Source organism: Mya arenaria, chromosome 6 (genome assembly GCF_026914265.1).
Source record: "Mya arenaria isolate MELC-2E11 chromosome 6, ASM2691426v1".
Classification (NCBI taxonomy): domain Eukaryota; kingdom Metazoa; phylum Mollusca; class Bivalvia; order Myida; family Myidae; genus Mya; species Mya arenaria.
This window is the reverse complement of record NC_069127.1, coordinates 67,136,363-67,162,460: the sequence shown is the minus strand read 5'-3', so window position 1 is coordinate 67,162,460 and position 26,098 is coordinate 67,136,363. Positions and strand designations below refer to the sequence as shown.

The window sequence follows — 26,098 nt, the reverse complement described above, 5'->3', positions numbered from 1 at the left end:
GGCTATGGTAGATGCCTTTTCTCCCACCTCAGTTAAACAAAATTAAGTAAAACCATTTTTTTTACTGGAACTCTTTTGTGCTTAGTGAAAGCAATTGCGCATGGATATGCGATAATTCGTGGTTGTCATGGATATGCGCGCAATGATTCAGATGATGTTGATAGTCAAATCGGTCTTTAAATAGTTCTAAGGAGAATGAAGCATAATTTCTTAAAAGGTGCATGAAAACTGTTTTATGGTGACATTTGAAGCGAGAAATGATTAAATAGCGTTCTAATTATTGCCACAAGAAAATGTTTTCATGATGCTACAGACGACAGTCTTTAACAAGGGAGGTAATTACAATTTGGTGAATATTAAAAAGAAGTTCCATACGGGCATTTTATCTTCGCCCGTGGGCTAGATAAGAATTTCTAGCATGGTTAAATTATTGGATCTACTTATCTGAGGTGAGAGAAAGAGCAATCTAAGTCATATTGAGCCAATTAAGACGTGGTCAATTAAAATAAGAGATTTATTGGCCATAATGTTGGCATTTCTATGTTGATAATATATTTTAATTGTACACCATAATGTTTCTGTTATTCTGCATTTTATGCAAAAATCGGTCTTTATTAGAAACTGTACTTAGAGAAATTCCGCTTGTCTGGAGCGCCCATTAATTTTATAATTAAGGTGACTATGAATTTAATATTTGACCTACTGACGTGACAATCAATATGTGTCATCCAACGACACCGCAGACTACGTCGGACAAAGTATTTTTTCATTTTTCTGCCACGCTTTTTACAAAAATACAACATTGTAGACACACACATGAATTGTACAAAAGGCGCCCTGTACTTTGCTCTTAAGAGAGAAAGTTATCAAATAAATATACTATTTAACAATACAAATAAATTGTAAATGCGATTTGGTTGATATTGAATATTCATCAGTTACTTGTAAATAAAACCTGTATAGCATGGAAGGTTTGCCAATGGAAACAAAACTCGAACCTGTTACATAAACCGTTTCCTTCCAGAAAACACGATTGATCGTAACGCGATTGAATAAAACTTTGTTTGGCAATGCAATTTTAAATATAGTAAAATCAATCCATTATTTAAATTATTCTATGCACTTTGAAATAAAATGAGTTGAGATTGAGCAATTCCTTAAGTCTTTTGGTGATAGTGGGGCTTGCTTACGTTTTCATGTACAAACGATCGTAACAGAATGCCAGATATCTTCATAATTTCAGCAATAAATATATATGGAGTAATAAAGCCAAGGTTAAAAGTTTCTGAATTTATAGACGAATAATAATTCAATATTTCTTATATAGCTTAGATTATCCAAAAAGCAGCTGTTTAGACTACGAAGCGGCCCATTCATTAACCATTACACATACATCAATGAGGAGTGTTATTTAGGTAATTTAGCATCAGCATGAGGCCTACTGTCTCCTGCTTGAAACACATGGAAAAGAGAGGGCGAAGAGATTATGGTATTTATGAGTGCGGCAAGAAAATGTTGCCTAGCCGTGATCGTAAATTGTCTGAAAGAATCCACGCACTATTGTGTTATTGTATATGATTTAAAATGGAGCCACAATTCTAGCTACTTTGTTATTTGTAGCGTTTTAACATCAAACATAGACCTGGGTTAGGGTTGAATATGTAATGTCTATAATATACCATCGATTGTGACGCGACAACGCCTAATCTTGAGAGATTTATGGTTTCCAACAGCGCAAATGGTAATTTTATCATTAATTTTCCGTCACCTTAAAATGAATGTATAAGCACATCATCCGGAAGTACAAGCAGATATAGATGAACTATAACAGATTGATACCATTGAAGGAAGTGTATTGCATACAGACTGTTTTCGAATCAGAACAACTGACTGAGACAATAGAACAAATAAATAACTTTGAGGCACCGTAACGACGTGTAGGGAATACGGTCCGTTAAAGAGAAATGAAAGTGAAACTATATACAGCTGTGATAATACAACGTCCAGTGTTTCCCTAGGGATAAATCATAAATTTCCTAAAATACTTCAAACTCGTTTTGAAATACCCTGTTAAATAAAATCAATTACATGATGTGATAAAGAAATATTATGAAAAAAACTTAATAGGAAACAAACGAGCATATTCTCCGTTTCTCGTAAAAGTTTTGACACCTAAACCAACACAAACATGTGTATGAAGATACATGCTAGGTCCTCAGCACAGAAATGCAATTTTCTGTTTTCACTGATAAATTCCAAGACGCGAATTGTTGTCTGTTAGGCTCACAGCTGTGTTAAATCAACTGCAGATGTGATTAGCTCCCTGGTATGCAGACTTACGCTCATATCTTGATTAAGAGAAACGGATAGTGGTGAAATGTGAACAAATTCGGAGTAACTGTGATTGTTGAACGAATGATAAGAGGATAGATAAGCTATTTCCAAATTATCATCACCAATTTGTCAATGTCCAACACAGAGTATGTTGAATTCATTTAAAACGTACATCAATATCATGCCGAGCCATTTACAGCATGAAATAATAGACAATACGAGCTTTGTTATAAAACTACAAAAAGCTTTTTCTGGGCAAATATGTCATTCTTAAAGCAAATCAAAAAACTGTATTCGACAATAACCAGATCTTACTGTTTCATTATAACACCATGCCTACTTATTAAAGAGGGTTCGTTTCTCCGTATCTCTAAATGTGGAGAGCCAGAGGTATAGATAATAGAAAGTTATCATTACGTACTCATTATTAAGCAATTTTAACAATTGAACCATATGCTTATTATTTAGATGTAGCTTAATTTCGTAAATATATTGCGTCATTTAGATGTTCTGTACATACTACATTACTAGTTCCCTTTAAATCTTGGGGATACAAAGAAAAGAATGCATTAGTCCATACTGCGAATGTTGTATTGTAGAGGATGAATTCAATTTTTGGCTGATATGTCCTTAATAAAATGTAATAAGGATTTGTTCATATTGCAAAATATTATTAAGAATATGCCAATGTAGATAAAGTGTGTTCATTTATATCAATTCGAATACTTTGATTATACGTAACATTCCGATGTTTATACATGTATATTTAGCGTTTGAAGAAAGAAACTATTTTATAGAAGTTTAATTTTGAAATCATAACACCTCATTGTCACTATCTCTCACGTTTGAATTATATATTTAGCTGTTTAGTATGTGTATGTTCCAGAGACATTTTGTACAATAAACTTTTAACCTCAAAGATAAACGCAAATGACGACCGGCTCTGATTGATCTTGTGACGTCCGATCATTATCATAAATGGCTTACTTAGATTCAATATTCAGTTTGCTGAGAGCGCCGCAAACATTCAATCTTGCTAAGAGACGCTACATTAGCGTAATATATCATCGTGTATGCCAATTTTCTGTCGCGCTTTTGTTTGAGATCCTATGTAAAACAGGCACTAGGGTAGAGAGCAAATCGCACTCGAGATGCGAAGCAAATAGACTGGCTTCAACAATGACTCTGCATATAAACTGGCTTCAACAATGACTCTGCAAATAGACTGGCTTCAACAATGACTCTGCAAATAGACTGGCTTCAACAATGACTCTGCAAATAGACTGGCTTCAACAATGACTCTGCAAATAGACTGGCTTCAACAATGACTCTGCAAATAGACTGGCTTCAACAATGACTCTGCAAATAGACTGGCTTCAACAATGACTCTGCAAATAGACTGGCTTCAACAATGACTCTGCAAATAGACTGGCTTCAACAATGACTCTGCAAATAGGCTGGCTTCAACAATGACTCTGCAAATATACTGGCTCCAACAATGACTCTGCAAATAGACTGGCTTCAACAATGACTCTGCAAATAGACTGGCTTCAACAATGACTCTGCAAATAGACTGGCTCCAACAATGACTCTGCAAATAGACTGGCTCCAACAATGACTCTGCAAATAGACTGGCTTCAACAATGACTCTGCAAATAGACTGGCTTCAACAATGACTCTGCAAATAAACTGGCTCCAACAATGACTCTGCACGGAATAATAAACCACATTGTTAGAGATCAAATATCTAGTAAGTCGTTTTACATTTCGGATTACTTACGTACATTAAGTGTAAGGTAAAACGACAATGCACTAATGAAATGGAGACGTTAAGAAATGTTTTATTTTAAGGTATTAGAGTAACACAGTGTATTCAAGGGTTCAAGTTTAAAGAAACATTTTAATCTGAATTGAATTGAAATCGAATCTGAAGATCCCATCAAAAACAAAATAATGGGTATATGTTTAAGGTCAGATGAAGTCTTTAAGGGAGTCGCTCGTGTTTTGGATTGCTTCGCTTTATTTCGTAATAATTTCTTTTCCATATAAAAGTGCATTTTACAAACCATGAAATAGTCCCTTTAAAAGAAAATGACATTCCATCAATCTTCACATACGGCCTCGAATTGTGCCTTCGGAAGCTAATATTTCAACCAAACTTCAACGCATATTGATCCCTAGGAAATAAACGAGCAGCTAGAACCGGAGAAAGATAGAGCAACCTTAATCAGATGAAGACAATTTGGACGTGGTCAATTGAGTTAAGAGATGTATAGGACATAATAAGGCCTTTACATGTTGATAACTATTTAAATTGAACACGAGTTTTCTCCCTGATATTTTGCCATTAATGCAACTCGGTCCTTATTCGACGCAGCATTTTGTGACTCGACTGTGTCGCTTGTCAGGTTCGACAATCATTTGTCCATCATTTTGTAGTTATTGATTAACGTTGGGACAAATGTGAGTTTCTGACCATACAAAGTACTTAAATTACCCAGTCGACTCGTGTTTAGGTTTACTTGTGTTTTATTTTCGTTTAAAGGCGGTAATCTCATCTTGTATCGGTACAACTGTTTTCAAGAGTGTGTGGTATGTTTGAGTATTTTGTGTTTAAACGTTTGTGTCTCTAGACCATTGTAATGTTTGGCCTTCGCCTTGTGCCTATAAACAGTGTTAACTTTTGAATGTTCGACTTCTGCGCTTGTAACTGTTGGTTTCATCGTATTATTACCATATGAAGCAAGCACAACTAAGACATCATAAAAATATCTGAATATTTGATTTTGGGCGGAACATTACTAAACCAGCATTTCAGCTGGAAATGTATTCATGATGACACGGTATATGGGTAATATTTATGCGTAATTCCGTGCAAAACGTTTGCCAATGTATTCACCAAGTTCCGTTTTATAGTTTCTAACGGTTTAGAAATAATTGCCAATTCATGCTATTGTAATACCTTCAAATCGAAATTGATGATAATAATAACATCGTTAATTTTCATAAATTTTAAAATAAATGAAAGTGTCGAATTTGAAACATATCATCGGCAAACTATAAGGGAAAGAAATTAAACAAATTAAAGTTTGGTATACTGGTTAACATAGCTGCAAACACTTCAGTATAATATAGAAATAAATGTACATTAACGAGAATTGATATATATTATTTGACATCAACTTCCACCAGACTGTCTGGTAGCTTTGCATAACACGACTCAAGGGAACGGAAAATGTACTTTTCATACTGTCAATGAGCTTCTTTTTAGTTCAAGAAGTTATGCATCTAGGCCATGTTAAAAATATTGATATATTATGGAGTTATGAATACATGACACCAAAGTCAGCGTAAATATTTCATACCAGTGTCACATTTATCTTACTGGTACCATATCCGATGACTTCTTAAACAAAATCTCTACTTGGTTAACTTATATTTACGAATAGGATTTTTTTCAGTTGTTTACGATCTGCTGTAGTCATTTTCTACTGGGAGATCCAGCTGAGCCTCAGATTAAATTTCGTAATAGTAAAGAAATTTAATAATCTTGGATTTATTCAGACTTTGTGTCAATTATTCCCATTCTAATAGCCTACGCATTTTCTTATCCGGGCTCAAAATTTAATCTTAAAATGTAAAGCTCAGATTGCCGGTAGTTTTTATGGTATTATTGAAAGCCATTACGTCGAAATGATTTCTCAGGATGTAATACGTTTCAGAAGTTAGTTTCATCTAAATAAACATAACATTTAGAATCAAGACATAAAAAGAAATCGGAGTAATACTTTTGTGAGAAAGGTTACACGAGAACTATTCTAAATAGTTGTGCCCTGGCAACGGCAGGCAATTTTGCATGCATATAGGTTTTAAGGTCTTAGAAATATGACGTTTTGTCTGTTAAAATATATAAGGTTTTGTCCTTATGGTTTGAGAATAATTATTAACATTCATGCTGGGGCAAAATCTTCAAAACAAGCGATGACAACGTTTGACAGTTTTGATTTGGACGCACCTTGGCTATATATATATATTGCAAATGTAAATTGCATCCATAATTTTACATAAAGATTTTTCTGTCCTTCTGCCATGTTACCCTCAATGCTTTTAGATAACATATTATAACGTAAATTGTTAATTGCCTGTTAAATTGTAACCGAAGTGCTAATGCCAGTTTAATACATCTGTTTTTGTTAATGGGATCGTTGTTGGATCCACACATTTTGTTAATTACAACATGACTCTTACAAGTTAACATTTCATTTTCCAAGGAAAGGATTTTATATGTTTTCTATCTTAATGTAATTCGTGGCGTGCATATCACGTAATCATGTTCGAAATGACGTGACCGCGTTTCAAAGTTTGACCTACTTTTTTATTTCGAATACATTTTGACGTTTGGATATGGAATATAATAACGATAGTTAAACAAAATACGGCAACGAGAAAACATAACATACATTTGTCAAAAAGTTAAAAGCTTACATTATAAATAGTTTTCGAGTGCCTGCTCGTTAACAGAGATAACTGCCTAGGAGATGAAGGGATTGAATGAACTTGTCACTATCTACTGAACGCAATTCGCAAAATGTTAATTACAGATACACATCATTATACATTGCAGACATTCAGATTGTGCATAAAGAGTATTCGTAATATCAATACAATCTGACGAACAATAAAAAAAGACAATGTGATAAACTTGCAACAAAAAAGGCGAGGAGCTGGATTCTGCTGAGTACAATTATAACTAGGGGTGGAGTGGTGATGTGTGAACAGTTTAAGACCTACTGTCTAGACGCAGCGATAAGAAGTACAAACATAACTAGGGGTGGATTGGTGATGTGTGAACAGTTTAAGACCTACTGTCTAGACGCAGCGATAAGAAGTACAAACATAACTAGGGGTGGATTGGTGGTGTGTAAACAGTTAAAGACCTACTGTCTAGACGCAGCGATAATAAGTAAAAACATAACTAGGGGTGGATTGGTGATGTGTGAACTGTTTTAGACCAACTGTCTAGACGCAGCGATAATAAGTAAAAACATAACTAGGGGTGGATTGGTGATGTGTGAACTGTTTTAGACCAACTGTCTAGACGCAGCGATAAGAAGTACAAACATAACTAGGGGTGGATTGGTGATGTGTGAACTGTTTTAGACCAACTGTCTAGACACAGCGATAAGAAGAACAAACATAACTAGTAGTGGACTGGTGGTGTGTGAACAGTTTAAGACCTACTGTCTAGACGCAGCAATACGAAGTACAAACATAACAAGGGGTGGATTGGTGATGTTTGAACAGTTTAAGACATACGGTCTAGACGCAGCGATAAGAAGAACAAACATAACTAGTAGTGGACTGGTGGTGTGTGAACAGTTTAAGACATACTGTCTAGACGCAGCGATAAGAAGAACAAACATAACAAGGAACATAACAAGGGGTGGATTGGTGATGTTTGAACAGTTTAAGACCTACTGTCTGGACGCAGCGATAAGAAGTACAAACATAACTAGTAGTGCATTGGTGGTGTGTGAACAGTTTAAGACATACTATCAAGACGCAGCAATACGAAGTACAAACATAACTAGGGGTGGAGTGGTGATGTGTGAACAGTTAAAGACCTACTGTCTAGACGCAGCGATAATAAGTAAAAACATAACTAGGGGTGGATTGGTGGTGTGTGAACAGTTTAAGACCTACTGTCTAGAAGCAGCGATAAGAAGTACAAAGGACAGATAAGAATCGAGGGGTGTTATTTTCAGCGAGAAAGGATTAAAGGTTTAAGAAATTGCGTGTGCTATACATTCCACAGCAAGGGAAATAACTGGAACTGACCTGCATCAGTACTGCTTGTATTGTCTCCCTCTAAAATTGATTAAGGTTAGCGTAAGCGGTGATGCTCATTTAACGAAAATTGAATATTTGAGGGGATGCTATAATACAGATTTATTATATCTTGTTAGAATCAACATAGTTTCAGAAATTGAATTAATTTCATCATGTGATAAGATTTCCTAAAACGAAAGGATACAGTGTATTATTTATGCCTTCATTCCAAAAAGTGCGAAAAAGAAGTAATATCAATGCATTATTAATATTCTTTATAATAATGGTAGTTAGAAGTAGATTTACACAGAGATTGTATGGAAATTCAAAACTGCTGAATATAATTAATAATAAATTAATGGCGGATTAATCATAAATATAGTTATACACGTATAGTCAAGATCATGACATTTAAAGAAGATCCAAACGTCAATACCTTTGACATGATTTAAGTATACGAACCATCAAAACAGACATGGTGGGGAACTCGCAAATTCAAAAGTGTGCAATTGAATTTTACTCAATTAAAAGATAACTAAGGGTCGGTCAGTGGTGTTTGAAATTTCTAGATTCAACAAAAAGAAGAACAAAGAACATATGCAGATGATTGATCGTACGGATTAAGCAAATGCCACACATTCTGTTGTATCAATAGGAAAAATTTAAAATGACCGGTATCAGTGTTGCTTGGATTGTCATCCTCTGAATTTGAAAAACTAATTATAAGCAAAAATACTTTTAACAAATACCGAACAGCTAATAAGCGTTTTGAAATATTAAAAATAATAATAAGTGAATCGTGGTAGAGCCAACATGGTTTTATATCTCTTGTAAATTTCAATTTGTTTAAAACATAATAAATGGGTATACGAAATGTGAGTGTGTTTGTATATAACTCCGTTTAATATATAGTAAAAGGAAGCAGTATAACTGCATTATCTTTATTCATCATGGTCATGTAAAGTCGCTTACGCAGGAATTACATGTACACATATATAGCTACAGAGCAGACTTCGTGTATTGTAGATTATTATTTCTTTTCATCATACATATCGTTGACTAAATCTACACACGTATAATAAAGATTGTAGTATCAAATACTTTTTGCATAATAAAACCTACGAAACTTAAACTGTTACAAGTTGTGAAGCTTGGAAAGCTAAAGGAATCTAGTCAGTAAAAATTAAACTATGGGTGGATTGGTGGTGTGTGAAATTTCTTAGGGCAAGATTCTATCAGAAATGTGCGTTAAACAGTCTACAAGATCAAAGGGAAATAACTCGAACTGACCTCTATCAGTGTTGCTTGTATTGTCTTCCTCTAAAATTGATTAAACTAATCGTGAGCAATAATGAAATTTAACGAACACTGATCAGCTAGTGAGCGTTATGGAATGATTATAATACATGATTAGTGTGGTTGGTAGAGTCCACATATATTCGTATTTATTTTAACAAGATAATATAATATGACCAATGTGCAAAAGACCTTAATTTATAAAGTTGATAGGAATAAATTTATAATATATTATTAATAAATTACCGCAATCAACATACCACACACAAACGACGTCTTGAGAAACAAAACGCGGTAATAATCTACGTATTAAGAGGTTTAAAAGGAGACTTACAGATAGCATCATACTAACTGTGGTTCTGGTCAAGCTTTGAATACTAAGGAGGGAGATCCAGTAAATGAAGACAATGGAAGAGTGTCCACAGTTTAAGGAGAATAGGGTTCCAAAAGATGTGTTTGCTAATTGGATGATATGTTAAACACTGACCTGTAGCGGTGTTACTTGTGTGGTGTTCGTCTAGAATTGATAAAGGTAATCAGTCGTCAAGATAATAATGAAGACAGTATCACGAAAAAAATAATAATTTCCTCTTTAATTTTTACATATACTTTTTTGTGGTTGTTTTAATATATCTCAACATACCGCTAAATTGCAATATTTGAGTGTTATCATTTCTGAGCAAAATGCATTAAACGAAAGATAAAAAATGGTATGACAACACAGGTGGCTACTAGGGCAGGATTTGATAAGAGTAAATGCTATGCTTCTATGCTTCATCTACAAAGTTTAGAAACAGGTTTGAGAAACAATGGTGACTTTTTGACACCTGTAGTGTAGTAAAGAACTAATTTTGGATCTACAAGGTACATGGGTTTACACTGTAAATAACATATTATCCTTAAATACGTTTTGCCATTCGATAAGCAAGGTCGTGCTCATTAAACCGGGCAATAAGTTTAAGCTACCATTTACCGCTGCTTAAGTTTCAGAACGACAATTCGACGGAGATACATGCTTGTAAGATATTTATATAAGATAATCTCTGAAATATTAAGAAGAATGATAACACATTTAAACTGTTCTTCAAAAATTAGAAAAGCAGAAATTCCAATACAATATTATTTGAAAAAATGAGGTACGAAATCAATATTAATATTTGACAACGAAGTATAAATGGTAGGAAGAGCGTTACTGTCTGAAATGTTTATAGTCTTTACCAAAGTGTTCAAAACAAACAATAACTTATTTAGAAAAAAGGGTCTTTGAATAGGCACGCCGAGTGCTCTAACGTTAAGGGGTATACTACAACTGACCTGTATTTGTGTAATTTGTAGGTTGTTGCTCTATAAATAAATAACAGATTGTTTTTATATTACATGTATTTTGTAGGATTGAAGCTGCAAATTGTAAAAATATCTACAGTGTGCATTTAAGTAGAACTCAAACTGGCAACTTCACTGTTAGCTAACATTAATTTCAGTTATTATTTTAGAGAAGCAGTAATGTTGCGTGCAATTCATTTCAGCTAAAAACATTTTTAAAGATAAATGACATAACCTTACATAATTATAATGTTAGGTAGGATATTTATTATTCGATTAGTTGCAAGCTGGGAAAATAACAATCGGAACCAGTCAACATAGTAGTTATTTGCAACAAAGGTATTTCTACAGGCGGTGTATCGCGTTAAATACTATATCTTCACAAGATTCATTACACGAAACGCTTAACTAGATTCATTCGGTTTGCATTTATAATCTATAAAGCCCGCCGAACGAGAACTTAAGCTCTTTCTAAGGGTTCGTGAAAGGTTAGTTAGCTGCGACTGACCTTTGTCTCCTTCTTTGACGTACATTTGCACTTCAGTAGCAGATTTACCTGTTATTGACAAAATTATCGCAATTTATTACTACATGCGTTAAGAAAGTTTCGTGACGAATGTTGATTAAATGAACAGCAACAATGCCGTAACGCTGCTTTTATAAACAACAATCACCATTAAGTAAACTAAAGTCAGTGCATGTCAAGGCAGAGCCTTTACACTTTCTATAATAGGGGCCAACATTAGTCTACTATCCAATTTCCTAAAATTGACAAAGTTTTCCAAAATACGATGATAATAAAATACATGTATGATTAAAGGAGTTATGTTGCTATCATTCAATATAGCAGAATTCAAAGGATATATTTAGAACACAAGAAGGTAACACATGCAAATAATGAAATATTTAACACGTTATTTACTCTTTGGCAATCATTGGTTTCGAGGACATTTTGAGCCAATTTGATGACGCAAATTGCTACAAAGTCCCCAATAGAAAAGCAAGGCTTCGTAATGTAACCGATGTACAAGCATTTGGATTGGGATCCATGGTTACCCAAAATTAGTTTGTATTTATGGATTTAGGATTTGAAAAAGAATTCCCAAAACGTATACAGAAACCTTTTTTACAAACACCTTATTTTCGCTTTGAACGATTGAATAATGAGTTATTGCTCGACCAGCTTCGGTTGAAAACGAACAAAAATGCAAACTGCAATAATGTTATCTCATATATGCTTTCATTGGTCTTTGACTTTACATACAAGTAATCAGAAACCAAATGATACCAACATTTTAAAGTGTCACTAAGCATTATAAGTTAACATTATTTTCAATTGCCAAATGATATGACAATCTTTTCTGTACATTTGATACCTTCAAATATGTTGTTGAAAAATCCCTGGCCCCAATTTCTCGAAAGTTCTTATACGATATAAACATAATAAGTAGATATTTGATTAGGACAACTTTCTTACATAATCTTAATTTTACTAATTAAAACTTAGTATATCGTTATAATCATAAAACAAATGTTTCCATTAAAGTCAACAAAGTCTTGAATGTTAATACTACATTAATTATATCAAAACAAAAGTACTGATGTTAGCTTAATCCTATTATAAGGGACTACTGATGTATCAAGAAATTGGGACCAGCAAAGCAGTTTGTGCAATAAAGTAATGGGTAAAGTGCTAAACAGTTTTAAAAACACTAAATAAATACGTTGAATTGTGAAGGACATGTACATTTATACAGGTAATATAATTAGCACTGTAATACTTGCATCTCCGTAAAACATATATGTTCTGTTCAAACGCAACCTTATACTCAACTTTTATGCCTGTTGATAGCAATATATGCATCTGTCATTAAAAAGCAAAATAGAATTCAGTTCCAAATTATCACCTCTACATTTCAGAGGCGAGGTCAATACAGAATTTGAAATAACACTAAATGTACTAACGTAACAAAGCCCGTAGGTAATCAGATACGAAGAAGCTGGTATGGCATATGCTTATCTTAACCCTATTAAAGTTCTTACTTATTTCAGGTCCGGATATTCTGACGGATTCGCCATCTGAAAACAAGAAGGTATACAGGAGGTGAGAGCACCACGGGAAGCAGTAGCGAAGGGAGATCACTGTGATAGCTTTAAAGGTATCTGGTAGGCGAAGTTATGCTCAATGAAACGGGAGATAAATGTGATATGCAATAAAGCTTTTTTTCAACAAAGTTAAGCTCAATGTCTAGAACAGTATTTAGAGGAGAAACGAATTACTAGTTTGGACATAAAAGTGCAATAACGAAGGCGAATGCCAAAATATGCAGTAAAAATATCTGGCATTTGTTTTGTCTTAAGCGTTCTTTTGCAAACAATACGCGCATGCGTTCAGCGATGTATCGCAACCAAAGGCGTGCAATGTTTATCTTATTACGATATATATAGATAAGATAGTCTGGCGAAGTCTCACAGAATGACATTGAAAACAACATCTAGGAAACAGAACACCGCCACAAATTGCCTACGTTCTGTGATTTGATAGATATGGTTAAATCTATCAAAGGATTTGGCATAGAAAAACGTCAAGCTTGAAATATCATTATGACAAAATCAGGACTGCCAATAGATCATAACTTTTCTTTGCCAAACCTGATATGGAATCATGGAACAGTTGAGGTACGAGCACATACAATTTAAATGACAATCGAGATAGATGACATGACTGCAATGACAAATTCCTAACGCAACAACTAGGTACCATGTCAATGTCTTAAGTAGGATTATGAAATAGTTTTAACCTGTTTCAGCTAGTTTTGTATGAGCATTAAAGCTTACACATACTTTGCCCTCAAAATCACAAAGTAATGACCCTTTATAGGGGCGGTATAGTTGACATATGATCAAACAGTTTTATTTTTTATGTTCTTATCAATATCTATCCGTCGCAAGACCATAATATTTTGAAAGGCTTCGTCCCATTCGAAAAATACTGAAAAGTAGTACAACATTGCCATTATTTTATTCAAATAAGGGGAACTATTTGAAGCGGTAGAGAACATTGCAGCTTTTAATTGGTCTTCGATAAAACATTGAAACATAGATAGATGGCCTAACACCGAAAACGAAATGCTAGTTTCAATGTTAAATTCACAAACTAGATACATATGAAAGAAGTATGTTAATATACACTATTTGGGTTTAAATTACAAAGCCAGATTCTGACAAACTTAAGTTAAGTCAAAAAGAGTGAATGCACTACCATTTGCAGTTTTTATATCACGTAGCCAATAATTGACATTTTCCTGATTTTTCTAAGGCTTTTGACTTAATTGATTTGTGATATAAACAAGATATTGATGTTTTGTATGACATATGTGAGGATTGATTACATAAAGCTAAATGCTTTTGGTAATTTTGAAGTTGAAAGTTGCTGAGTTAGGAATTTTGCCAACTGTACGTATATCTGACAACTAAAGTATTTACATCGGTGATGATAACAGCGCAGAAGATAGTCCTAGTAAAGGCATTTCAGTGATATATTCATCATCTTATTTTATATGAAGCAAGTCAAAGCCTAAAATACAAGCGAAAGCGCAGAAGGCATCTGTCGTAAAGGGAAATGCCACCTCAACAATCATTAAACCCAGAGTTGCATGTTTGTACTGTCGCCGGCAACTTGCGAACTTAGTTTCATTTAAATACCTGGAACAATATCTGAGGTACGGCAAATGTTGTTTTGCACGACGTCATCGACACCGACACCGACAAACACATCAAGGTTATTACTATACCTAGACTTGTCTTGTCTTAAAAAATATAACACAGACTTTCTTATAACACAATTCAAAGGCTTCAATATACCTGACGGAGAAGAGATAGGATCTGTCCAGCTGGCGTCGACGAACTGGAACTCAGCAGCAAAACCCTGTTTCTCATGGAAATCGTCCGACATGAACTCCACGTACATGTAGGGACCGGAGGAGTAGATCTCCTCGTGGTTATGAGTATCACAAAATTGTTTGATCAGCTTTGCTGAGTCGTTAGCGCCGTCATACACCTTTATAACATCCTCGCTGTTGTCACAACTGCAATTTAAAAACAATATGTATGTGCACATATATCACAACGTATGTGTTTATGAACATGTAGTTCAAGTTTATATTAAAATCATTTCAGTTTCCAACTCATTGGCTCTTGATAGCATCAAAGTGTGGTCTTGAAAATGATGTCTGTGTTTGGAACGTAGGTCGTTTATGTTATATGGTAAAGCAATGTGCTAAACATATTGTGAACGGTTTACACAACGTTCACGCTCAGAACAGAGTTGCGTGTAGACAAAACATTTGTTCAATCATTCACTTTGATCATAATTTGTTGGCATGACTTCACAGCTACAGATCTGCCTCGCACAATGTTGTTCAATGGAAATATATGTGCACGTTTATTATAAGAGCAGAGTGAGTTCCAAAACTGTGTGCGTTAATTTAGTCTTTTTGTGTCCTTGAGGGCAACCCAACATAGCTGTACATAATACCCATTTCGTAATAAATAGACCTGCGTATTGTTGCAAGATAATCGACATCTATGTGTGTCCTTCCTGCAGTTTCCATTGCATCATTTGCATTTGTGCATGACTCTGTTTAATTTGGGCAAATTTGTGTTCAGTTGTTTGAAAATGTCCAGATCAGCACAACGTTACTTTCTTGAAACGAGCTTAAAACAACTACATCGCCAATGATTGGCCTATATTTGTTTCTGTATTAATCTTACTGACAGATGTTCTTACCTTGATATATGTTTAGGTAGACGAATAATTCTAAAGATGACTTTCACTTTCTCGGACTCCTGTCCCATGAATATGTATCTACAGTTCGATGATTGTGGGTATTTCTGAGGGTAGCGTGGTGAGAAGAATTTCCCACTGGTATGATTGTAAGTACTTTGAATGTCATATGTACACTGTGTTCCGTATTGTAATATACCATCTGTCTTAAATGAACCTGAAATGTATTAGTGTTTATTAAGTATGTTGTTAAGGGTTTGAAATAACTTGCTCGCCAACCGTATGTTGACAAGAAATAAACAAACTGAGTTATTTCCCTTTGATCAATATTTTTACGCAAAGAGAAAACCAATAGGCAAATGTATTATGTTTTCATGAATTCCGTACATACAATTGTGAATTGAATTGACATAACATAAAAAGAATGTTATATAACCCAGAGGATTTAAACTGTTTTTTGAAATAAACATAGTTATGTTCTGACTTTTTACAGACCTTTGCATAATTTCTTTAAACTTTCTAAAATAATGATAGCCTGTATTGACCTACTAACACTATCGGAAAAAATAAGGTACGTATTTCAGAGTGCGTTAATTAAGCTTACAATATTCAATAATTTGAATATAGATGTCCAGTATAAGATCATTTGTGCTCTAGTATAAAACCAAGATATAAAGATACATCTAGAGATTGCATTCTATCACGTTAGACCATCAATGTAACTATTGTTTCTTTATTTACTTTGTAAAGAAAAATCGGTATAAGATACCTATATATTTGAAGATGAATTAATTTACACGAATCACAACTAAGCAAAACGTCATATATTTTCTTGCTGAAGCTCTCACAAATTTACCAATCAATCAACTCCGAAATCTGAACAATTCAATACCTATATTTTTTACTTTAAAGTCTAGGCAAGGCATTATAAAATATAGGTTAAAAGAAATACAAGTTAGAGTAATGATATACATAATATTATACATATATCCAGAACCCGGTAAAAAAGCTGTAATAGTTTGCATAAAAAAATGAGTATACAGTTCGTCATATCAAGATGTAAAACATTGGAGATTGCAGAGGTAGACACAAAGCGACAATCAACAGTTTTATAAAAATGACATTCAAAAATAGCACATATTATATCAAATGTAGAATGAAGAAAAATGTGAAAACAAGTATGGAACAGTGTCTCAGTGTCCCTGAGAGATCCTTGCCTGTACAGCGCGTATGAAGATGAGGAGAAAACACCGCCGCACACATTTCTACGGAGAACAGGGATAAAATGATAAAATCGGAATCATTAAGGTTGATAAAACGGTACTGGCTGTCTGAGAACTAACACATTAAATATTTATGCTACAGTTTCATTTAATCCCACGCATGTCAGATAATGTTTGAAAAATCCGTGTCTCGTAAAAGTGTGCAGGATTTCTCTGCTTTTACAATTGGCAAGGGCCATTTGTAATGAAAATAAACAAGGTTTGTATTTTGTCGAGGTGATATAACCAAACATCAAATGTTAATATCCTCGTAAATTAGAGATGCGCCCATTACTAAGCTGTCATGATGTTACTATGTAAACAGATTATTCCAGTGGAATTTAAATGCGAAATGCCTTATTTAACAATTTACATCTACCATTTAACAGTTTTATGTTACAACATAACAATTGTACCCAACGAAACAACATAAAGTTTAATCAATGTAATAAACTTCTAATGATTCTACCTATGCATTAAATCTTACGTTAACAAATCTATTCATTCTAATACTAGTCATGATTAATTTAAAACAACACTTACTCTTTTCAAGGAATGTAAAAACGCCTTTAAAGCCCGAATGTGATTCCATAGAGTTAGGATCGGTATGGAATTCAAGTATAAGCGCGCGCCCGCTCGAGAAGAACTTTTTCTCGTCCATGTCAGCAAGCGTTCCGCAAACCTCATCTTCGTATCGGCTATCCTCGTTCACTTCCGGTCGGTCTAGGTTCTTGTATATCCGTATCCGGTCAGAGCACCTGCAGTAATAAGATTATAAGTATCTTCCATTGCCGAGAGTGTAAATTAGGTTCATTCCGACCCAAGCGTAGGGTGTTTTGCGGAAACGAGGTTTACAAAAGCGGCTACGGTAGATGCTTTTCTCCCACCTCAGTTAAACAAAATTAAATAAAAATGTTTGCTGGAACTCTTATGCACTTAATTGCACTTAATCGTATGGATATGCGATAATTCGTGGTTGTCATGGATATGCGCGCAGTGATTCAGATAATGTTAATAGTCAAATCGGTCTTTAAATAGTTCTAAGGAGAGGGAAGCATTATTTCTTAAATGGTGCGTGAAAAATGTTTTATTGTGACATTTGAAGCGAGAAATAGTTAATTAGCGTTCTAAATATCGCCACAAGACAAGGTTTGCATGATGCTACAGACGACAGTCTTCAACAAGGGACGTAATAACAAAGTGGCGACCATTAAACGGAGTTCCATACGGGCATTTTATCTTCGCCCGTGGGCAAGATAATAATTTATAGCATGGTTTAAATTATTGGATCTACTTATCTGAGGTGGGAGAAAAATGTATGTGCTATCTAGCCGAAATAAAACTTAAACTATTCCAAACACTACACACAAAAATGTATATAACTGATTATGTTATCATTTTCGGTGAAATATAATGCTGCACAGTTATGTTTACTGCTATTATTTTCGTTGTAGTGAAAATGTCTATATATTTTGGTTTCCGAATGGCTTAATTTTTTTTAAAAAAACATCAATAAAAATGACGACATTATGTTTCTCTTCTAAAGTCCAGTTTATTCTAGCATGACTCACACACAAAACCACCACATCCCACAAAGGTGTGTTGAATTTCAGCAAATGGCTAACACAGCATGGCGCACACACCCCCAACCCCATCCCCTAAAAGTGTGTTGAATTTTTGCATAGTGTCAATCGGCATGGCCCCCACACACCCCAGCCTTTTTCCTTAAAAGTATCTTGAATATTGGCATGGCCCCAATTTCTCGAAACTTCTTAAGTCCCTTATAACAGGATTTAGCTAATCCCACTATTTTTCTTTGTCTATAATTGGCATAATATAAACATCATTTAGAGTTATTCAACCTTAAATAGGAACCTCTTTTATGGATATCACAAATAATCATATTTCATTTACCAAAATCACATTTTAGTATGTGTTTTGACTATTTGAAATAAGCTACTTAAGCCTGTTAAGCTTAAGAAGTTTTGAGAAATCGGGGCATGGTGTTAGCACTTACTTCAACACTTCTTTAATTGTTTTACATTTTAGTTTCACATTTTTTACTGCCTTGATTGAAAAAAGAATGTGCTTGTGACAACATCCATCATTGCGTATACTCGGTTTAATGACAAAAGATTGTTATGGTTTTCAGGGTGTTCTATGTATGCAAAGAAATAAAGTTTCTAAATCACTTTTACTCGATATATTACTGACATGCATTAGCTACAACAAAGAGAACGCACTCTTACAGGACATATCCATTTCCTTTTACTCAAATTGAAATGCATAAACATATTGGCCGGTATACCATGTAAACACTTCAAACAAAATCATGATGTAAACGATTTCTGCTGATAGGGACCAAACCCAGACAGTGATTGACTTGAAAAGCATGTACAGACAATGGAAATAAATCCGTTTTATGAAAATGCAATGCATTGCAATACAGAAAAGCCTTCTATTTAGTCGAACAATGCAGAGAATTAAAGATTCCATCTATATTTATTCAATAGTCTAGATTACATGAATCATTGTTATCAGTCATATTCTATATAACATATCAAACATTTATAACTGTAACTATAGAAACAATTACGACTAATGAAATAAAATCAGATGTTATTTCTTACTAGACATACACTAATTTTCTTTATTTCCTTGCAGACACAAGGACTAGGGTTTCTACCAAATGAATATATTTAAAACAAATGCTGCTAGGATTAAGCTTGTACATTTAGTACCGGCCTTACATTCAATGCTTTGTAACGAACTGAATACCCAAGAGCTTTCATTGCTTTAATTTTTAATTTGCTGATGCAAACATACTACCTGTCCATGTACATATTTGATATATATGGTCATCTTTGTTTTATGCATGGAACTAAACACAGTGTAATGTCATTATTGATATATATGGATAGGAACACCAGACACAAAATCTTCAGCAAAAGAAGACGTAGTGTAGTTGATTGGTACCAGGACACCATAATACTTAGACAAAAACGACTTAACAAGACCAGACACATACTTTTCACACATACCATAAACTGTTATAGAGAGTTTGCAAACCGAGTAATGTATATTATATGGGTGGACTACTTTGTGAGTGCTAAATCATCCAGGTATGCGTACGGCACGTTGAAACTGTCTTGCCGATATTGAGAATATATGTAAAGCGTATGATCTACGTCACACATGTTTGTGTAAGGCCAAGGGTGTATAAATGTGTCATTATCACACATGGTTATGTGAACAGTCGTAATTTGACCGTTTGAGAATTTAACGTTTTATTCAATACTTTATTATAGGTAATCGTTTTTCTATCTCACGCGCGACTGTGAAGAAAAAAAACCCAACGTCAACGAAGTCAAAACATAAAAAAAAATATAATAATTGAATCATACTTCGAACAACCAACCGAATAAGCAGGGTAACACTAAGCACTGTTATGACATGTACACACTCACGAAGTTACACAGGGTAACCAAGGTAATGGCATATACACACTTACGAAGTTTCACATTGTAACCACTGTTATGACATGTACACACTCACGGAGGTCCACACGGTAACCAAGGTAATGACATGTACACACTCACGAAGTTCAACATTGTAACCATGGTAATGACATGTACACACTCACGAAGTTCCACACGGTAACCACTGTTATGACATGTACACACTCACGAAGTTCCACACGGTAACCACGGTAATGACATGTACACACTCACGAAGTTCCACACGGTAACCACGGTAATGACATGTACACACTCACGAAGTCACACACGGTAACCAAGGTAATGATATGTACACACGGTAACCAAGGTAATTACATGTACACACTCACGAAGTTACACATGGTAACCAAGGTAATGACATGTACACACTCACGAAGTTCAACACGGTAACCACGGTAATGACATGTACACACTCACGAAGTCACACACCGTAACCAAGGTAATGATATGTACACACGGTAACCAAGGTAATTACATGTACACACTTATGAAGCTCCACACGGTAACCAAGGTAATGACATGTACACAATCACGAAGTTCCACACGGTAACCAAGGTAATGACATGTTCACACTCACGAAGTTACACATGGTAACCAAGGTAATGACATGTTCACACTTATGAAGCTCCACACGGTAACCAAGGTAATGACATGTACACAATCACGAAGTTCCACACGGTAACCAAGGTAATGGCATGTATACACTCACGAATTTCCACACAGTAACCAAGGTAATGGCATGTACACACTCACAAAGATCCACACGCTAACCAAGGTAATGACATATACACACTCACGGAGTTACACATGGTAACCATGGTAATGACATGTACACACTCACGAAATTCCACACTGTAACCACGGTAATGACATGTACACACTCACGAAGTTCCACAAGGTAACCAAGGTAATGACATGTACACACTCACGAAGTTCCACACGGTAACCAAGGTAATGACATATACACACTCACGGAGTTACACATGGCAACCATGGTAATGACTTGTACACACTCACGAAGTTCCACACGGTAACCACGGTAATGACTTGTACACTCTCACGAAGTTCCAAACGGTAACCAAGGTAATGTACACACTCACGAAGAAATCGCTTTGTGAGTGTCAGCGAGACTACACGTAAATGGAAGGATTGCCAAACGATTTGTAAGTCGATCGGGTAGCCTCACATACGGATACAGGTATAAGTAGAAAGGGGACTCAGAAACATTCCACGTTAATTCTGAACTTTGTGAATTTTATATTTGCATTGAATTTGATTTGATTTGAATACGTTTTATGTTTCGTTAATTACCGTATTCAATATGATAAATAACAACAATAAGTAAAATAAAAATAAAAAATTCTGTGCTTATTTAATGAAAGAATTTTCGTGACATTGAACTGTACCAAATATTCGACAACTAATAAAAATTATTTAAAAAAAAATGATCCCCACTGACATTAACATATTTTATTTTTGATGTCTTTTCTTATAAAAATGAAATATTTCCATTTTGTTGAATGGTAAAAAAATAAATAATCCCCCGCTGGAATAATAGGGCAAAACCTGGTGCTTAATAATTGCTGCTTCTCAGAGAAAAATATAAGTATTACTATTTTGAAGCTTCATTTTAACACATTCTATCATTTTATGAAATACAATCATAATGGAATTGCTAAAACGTGGGTTTTTTTACAGGATGTGCGAATAATTGGTACGGGCGAAAAAGTGTTGCATAATTATTGCACTCCACTTATTTTCCAATGAAAACACCAATTATTATCATAGAAAGATTTATTTTCCAAACAGGAACTAGTGCAGCTTCCCATGTTTGTACACACATAAGCTAAGATATTTAATATAAATATGTGCCTTGTTTTTTATGATTCTTGATTTTCATCTCGACTAATTCCATACATCTCATTTGAAGAGAAAAACACATAAACATAACATAGACCAATTATTACTTTTCAAAATGTTGTTACTCCAGACTATGACATGCAATCAAATCATTATGCGATGTCATAAATACCAATTATATCGATTGTATTTCAAGAGGGCCTTGTCTAGGCAGTCATTTTTCTGTGAATTATGACTTTGTTTGGTTTATATTTACTTATTACTTCAGATATGATTCTTTGTTTATTAAATCTGGACTTTACTTCTTTAAATCAAAATGTGTTTTCGGCAATGAATGTGAAAGCAGACATACATGCCAGGGTAGAACGATGCTGAAATGGAGTACATGTTGATATATTGTTACGGATCATCAAAGATGAATATTCTAAAATACTAAAACAACACCTGAACAAGAGGATATTTTACATAATATGAGTCAATCCCGTTGACCATGTGTTATCCCCGTCGTCTATTAGTCACCCCCGTCGTCTATTAGTCATTTCCGTCGTTTATGTGTTATCATCGTCGTCTACGAGTCATTAACCTCGTCTACGAGTCATCAACGTCGTCTATAAGTAATTTACGTCGTCTGTGTGTAATCCCCGTGGAACACGAGTCATCAACGTCGTCTATGAGTAATTTACGTCGTCTGTGTGTAATCACCGTGGTACATGAGTAATCACCGTGGTCTATTAATGATCACCGTCGGCTATGGGTAATCACCGTCGTCTATCTGTTATCACCGTGGTCTTTTAGTTATCACCGTCGTACATGAGTCATTAACGTCGTATATGAGCCATCACCGTCGTATTTGTGTTATCACCGTAGTCTCTGTGTCATCACTGTCGAAAATGAGTCATCATCGTTGTCTTTTAGTCATCAACGTCGTAAATGTATCAACACCGTCATATAGGTGTTAAGACGGTCGTATATCAGTAATAACCGTCGTATAATTATGTGGCCTCACCTTCGTATATGTGTCATCACCGACGTGTATGTGTCATCACTGACGTATATGTGTCATCACCGTCGTCTATGTGTCATCACTGACGTGTTTGTTTCATCACTGACGTGTATGTGTCATCACCGACGTGTATGTGTCTTCACTGACGTGTATGTGTCTTCACTGACGTGTATGTGTCATCACTGACGTGTATGTGTCTTCACTGACGTATATGTGTCATCACAGTCGTGTATGTGTCATCACCGACGTGTATGTATCTTCACTGACGTGTATATGTCATCACCGACGTGTATGTGTCATCACTGACGTGTATGTGTCATCACCGTCGTCTATGTGTCATCACTGACGTGTATGTGTCATCACTGACGTGTATGTGTCATCACCGACGTGTATGTGTCTTCACTGACGTATATGTGTCATCACTGACATGTATGTGTCATCACCGTCGTCTATGTGTCATCACTGACGTGTATGTGTCATCACTGACGTGTATGTGTCATCACCGACGTGTATGTGTCTTCACTGACGTGTATGTGTCATCACTGACGTGTATGTGTCATCACTGACGTGTATGTGTCATCACCGACGTGTATGTGTCATCACCGACGTGTATGTGTCATCACCGACGTGTATGTGTCTTCACGTACGTGTATGTGTCATCACTGACGTGTATGTGTCATCACCGAGTGTATGTGTCTTCACTGACGTGTATGTGTCATCACCGACGTGTATGTGTCATCACCGACGTGTATGTGTCATCACCGACGTGTATGTGTCTTCACCGACGTGAATGTGTCATCACCGACGTGTATGTGTCTTCACGTGCGTGTATGTGTCATCACTGACGTTTATATGTCATCACCGACGTTTATGTGTCTTCACTGACGTGTATGTGTCATCACCGATGTGTATGTGTCATCACCGACGTGTATGTGTGTTCACCGACGTGTATGTGTGATCACCGACGTCTATGTGTCCTCACAGTCGTCTTTGTGTCATCAACGTTGTGAACGTGTCATCACCGTCGTCCATGAGTTTTCAACGTCGTTTACAAGTCATCACCGTCGTCTATGAGTCACCAACGTCGTTTATGATTTATCACGGTCGTCTATGAGTAATCACCGTCGTCTTTGTGTCATGATCGACGTCTACGTGTCATCACCGTCGTCTATGTGTCATCACCGTCGTCTCTGTGTCATCACCGTTGTCCTTGTGTCAATACCGTCATCTATGTGTCATCACCGTCATCTATGTGTCATCACCGTCGTCTATGAGTAATCACCGTCGTCTTTGTGTCATGACCGACGTCTATGTGTCATCACCGTCGTCTCTGTGTCATCACCGTCGTCTCTGTGTCATCACCGTCGTCTATGTGTCATCACCGTCGTCTATGTGTCATCACCGTCGTCTATGTGTCATCACCGTCATCTATGTGTCATCATCGTTGTCTATGTGTCATCATCATCGTCTATGTGTCATCATCATCGTCTATGTGTCATCCCCGTCGTCTATGAGCCATCACCATCGTCTATGTGTCATCCCCGTCATCTATGTGTCATCACCGTCGTCTATGTGTCATCATCGTTGTCTATGTGTCATCACCGTCGTCTATGAGCCATCACCATCGTCTATGTGTCATCCCCGTCGACTATGTGTCATCACCGTCGTCAATGTGTCATCACCGTCGAAAATGTGTCATCATCGTCGTCTATGTGTCATCACCGTCGTCTATGTGTCATCACCGTCGTCTATGTGTCATCACCGTCGTCCATGTGTCATCACCGTCGTCCATGTGCCATCACCGTCGAAAATAAGTCATCATTGTTGTCTATGAGTCATCAACGTCGTCTTTGTGTCATGACCGACGTCTACGTGTCATCATCGTCGTCTATGAGTCATCACCGTCGTCTCTGTGTCATCACCGTTGTCCTTGTGTCAATACCGTCATCTATGTGTCATTATCGTCGTCGATGTGTCATCACCGTCATCTCTGTGTCATCACCGTCGTCTACGTGTTATTAACGTCGACTACGTGGCATCACCGTCGTCTATGTGTCATTCTCGTCAAATACACCATGGCTGATAACGTTTATGTTCAGATGTATATTTTTAATACTAGAAGCGCCAATGTATTCCTTTTCGACTTTAGCTAACTTGAAAGGATAGGTTTTGTCGATTTTATGACGATGGTTCTCCTTAACAAGTGATTAAAACAAGACCTCCTTCTTGGCCCCGTTTCAAAAAAGATTGTCAGGCTTTAGATCCACATTTCCAGGCGTTACCCGTTTTTGCGCTAACTGCGTTTCAATAAAACCTACGTAAAAATATTTATGGTATGGATTCTTCACTTGGTATTACAGGAGTCCCCGTGCACTTTTAACCAGCAAAAGGTTTACGACATAGATATTTTAGATATCTTCTTGCAGCAGGCTGTGAACCGCTCTTCAGTTTTCTCGTTCGAATGTTTATTGTGTTGTATTCTTTTCTAATCATCAAACAGTTGTAGTCCATTCAGAATTGCATTGCCGATGGCCAAAAACAAAGACACGACGTCCAAGGCCAAATAAACACTATACACGACATTCGGAACACCTCCGCCATTTTCCATCGAAAACAACCTCGGAAGTATGCTGTTACATAAAGTAGTTCGTAAAGTTTTAATAAGCAGTATGAATAAGTTGTGTTAAAACATGTATTTCGTATCAATAAATTTAAATTGATTGCCAATGAAGTGTCTTATTGCATAAATGATAAGGACTCCCAGCGTAGTTAAATATAAATATTTCTAACATTGTAAACCGTCCATATACATCCGGGGTTGTTTTCGATGGAAAATGGCCGAGTTGTTCCGAATGTAAACACGAAACACAGCGCTCGAAGACAACAC

General features: G+C 35.7%; 1 protein-coding gene across 3 annotated transcripts in view; it reads right to left on the bottom strand.

Annotated features, from left to right (window-relative positions):
• The window catches only part of LOC128238976 (suppressor of lurcher protein 1-like), a 400,352-nt gene that overhangs the window by 33,197 nt on the left and 341,057 nt on the right, over positions 1–26,098 (bottom strand). Inside the window, exons 6-11 of one of the 3 annotated variants that reach the window (XM_052955352.1) lie at positions 17,374–17,588; positions 16,786–16,833; positions 15,572–15,785; positions 14,647–14,870; positions 12,826–12,861; positions 11,291–11,338 (exon numbers count right to left, since the gene is read on the bottom strand). In XM_052955352.1, coding sequence (XP_052811312.1) covers positions 11,291–11,338; positions 12,826–12,861; positions 14,647–14,870; positions 15,572–15,785; positions 16,786–16,833; positions 17,374–17,588 — 785 coding nt within the window. The remainder of the gene's footprint in view (positions 1–11,290; positions 11,339–12,825; positions 12,862–14,646; positions 14,871–15,571; positions 15,786–16,785; positions 16,834–17,373; positions 17,589–26,098) is intronic. The other 2 variants (XM_052955354.1, XM_052955355.1) reach the window with 2 other exon arrangements.